This window comes from Octodon degus, unplaced genomic scaffold, assembly GCF_000260255.1.
Source record: "Octodon degus isolate 3935 unplaced genomic scaffold, OctDeg1.0 scaffold00055, whole genome shotgun sequence".
Lineage (NCBI taxonomy): Eukaryota > Metazoa > Chordata > Mammalia > Rodentia > Octodontidae > Octodon > Octodon degus.
The window spans coordinates 5,571,652-5,573,981 of NW_004524631.1; the positions used below are offsets into that span (position 1 = coordinate 5,571,652).

At 32.1% G+C, this 2,330-nt stretch overlaps 1 protein-coding gene across 2 annotated transcripts in view; it reads left to right on the forward strand.

Annotated features, from left to right (window-relative positions):
• Eif5a2 (eukaryotic translation initiation factor 5A2) overlaps positions 1–1,872 on the forward strand; it is a 7,688-nt gene extending 5,816 nt beyond the window's left edge. For both annotated transcript variants that reach the window (XM_023717862.1, XM_004633456.2), the window contains exons 4-5: positions 963–1,094; positions 1,643–1,872. In XM_023717862.1, coding sequence (XP_023573630.1) covers positions 963–1,094; positions 1,643–1,702 — 192 coding nt within the window. In that variant the 3' untranslated portion in view covers positions 1,703–1,872. The remainder of the gene's footprint in view (positions 1–962; positions 1,095–1,642) is intronic.
• Positions 1,873–2,330: the final 458 nt, after the last annotated feature.

Genomic DNA, 2,330 nt, shown 5'->3' on the forward strand with positions numbered 1-2,330 from the left:
AAATCAAATCGAAAGTACAGTTTCAACAAATAATACACTGCATATATTCTTCTTAGTGGTTAATTGCTGTACAAGATGCAGACTTGGGATCCTACTTACAAACACCATTAGAAAAAAATCATTCTATTCATTAAGAGAGTGCAACTATATATCTATCCCAACCACTTTGAATATATAGATACGAAATGGACATTCATCGGTATACCCCAATTTTTTTAAGTTCCGTTGTTGAATATTATAGGTGTGTAAACTCAGCAAAATATTGGCTGTTTTCTTTCCTTTGTCTTTTTTTTTTTTTTTTAACCCATTTTTTTTTTTTCTTTTTTTTTTTTTTTTAATGCAACTGTTTCTGTATGGCTCCCAGGTAAATCTGTTCCCTTTTTTACAGTATCATATGTTATCTTCTCCTCAATCTAGTTATTAAGGGAGACAAAGTAGTAGTAAAGAATGATATAAAAATTCCCTTCATCATTTTTTGTTTACTTTGAGGTATAACTTATATACACTGTGTACATATATACATATACACAAAGGAAGTCATTATAAATGCTTTATATCAATGCACTTGTGTATATCGATACAATGTATTTTGTATCAGAAAATACATTTTCTGACTTGGAAAGATTTCTAAACTACTGTTAATTAAAAACAGCTTGCTGAAAAATACCCCATTTGAAAAGCAATGATATTTATACTGTGTACCTAATTATTCAGGATACATTTAAAGAAGCCTAAACTGCTTAATACAGAAATTAAAAAGGGAGAATACAGAAAGGAGGCGACTTATACTCTACTTCTGTTTGTATTATATACATTTGCATTTTGTCTTTTTAAATATATAACATGTTAATATACTACTGTGTACTTACGCAAATCAAGATGAATTGCAGTTTAACTATACAAACATTATAAACGAATGGGTATAATCTAATGAGTGCAAATAATACAATTTCTTCTAATAGCTGATATGCATTCAGGATGGTTACCTTTCCCTGCTGACAGAAACTGGAGAAGTCCGTGAAGATCTTAAGCTGCCAGAAGGTGAACTAGGCAAAGAAATAGAAGGAAAATATAATGCAGGTGAAGATGTACAGGTAAAGATCTATGGAAAGACTGTTTTAAAAACTATTGTATAGAAACTTTGTCTAAACTAGTTTGCATGAAATACTACATATTGAAATGTCTCTTAAAAGTACTGCTGAAATGTTGAATATGATCTTCAAAAGCAGTTACCAAAGAAAGTATTGAAATTCATTTTTTGTTCCATGGACACTATCAGCTCCATGTTTGCTTTGAAGATCTGAATATAAGCTATTTTTAAGGTTAGAAAAGGATGCTAAGGAGTTGTAAAGAGTGAAGGAGGTGTACTCTGTTGGCAACTTTCAGAACTATAATATCTAGTAAGAGTTGAAATATTTAGTTTCTTTTTTCCTGTTACTTGGAAGTTCTCTTGTAAAACCACAATGTGAGAAATTCTGTTTCAGAAAACTATAAAAAAGTAGATTATTTGCATTGGATTACTCCTTTTCATAATCAAACCATATAAAATATCCACAGTTAGGTAATAATATATGGTGAGCTAAGTATATCTCCAATATGATTGCCTTCTGAGTAAGTTTTTGCCTGCATGTTTTTCTTCTAGGTGTCTGTCATGTGTGCCATGAGTGAAGAGTATGCTGTAGCCATAAAACCCTGCAAATAACGAGAACATGAGACATGAGCAAACTGCTTAGGTCTGGATCAACTGAAGATACAAAGTTTGATTCTAATTGCCACCAAAGCTATGGCCTCATAAGCAACATCATATTCTCTCTCTCTCTCTCTCTCTCTCTCTCTCTCTCTCTCTCTCTCTCTAATTGTGCTAGGTTGGTTTTGCAGCAATTGGTAACTTTTAAAAACTCAAGCTGTGTAATTCTCTTTTTTTTTTCTTTTTTTCAATTTCATAGGTGTTTTTCCTATAACATTCCTGTGGTTTTCAGTATGTAAGTCCAAGAAATAGACAAGACAACCTCAGCAGATGTGACTTGTCTGAGGAAATCATTCCTAACTTTTACTTAAGTGATTAATAAATCTGGGTTTTAAATCAGACAATGTAGCATCTTGTGGTGTAGACGTACCACATTTAAGTCGAATTGCTCTGCATTAGTTGTAGATTTCCTATCATAGAAGACTGGATTGGAATTGTCAGTTTCAGCCTGGGTGTGACAAACACAAATCTGTAAACAAAAGTCATGTTATCAGAGTGTTATTTACTTTGATGGCCATGTGTCACCACATATAATACTATTCTTTGCAAAATGTTATCCAACTTAATATAACCGTACAGTGAT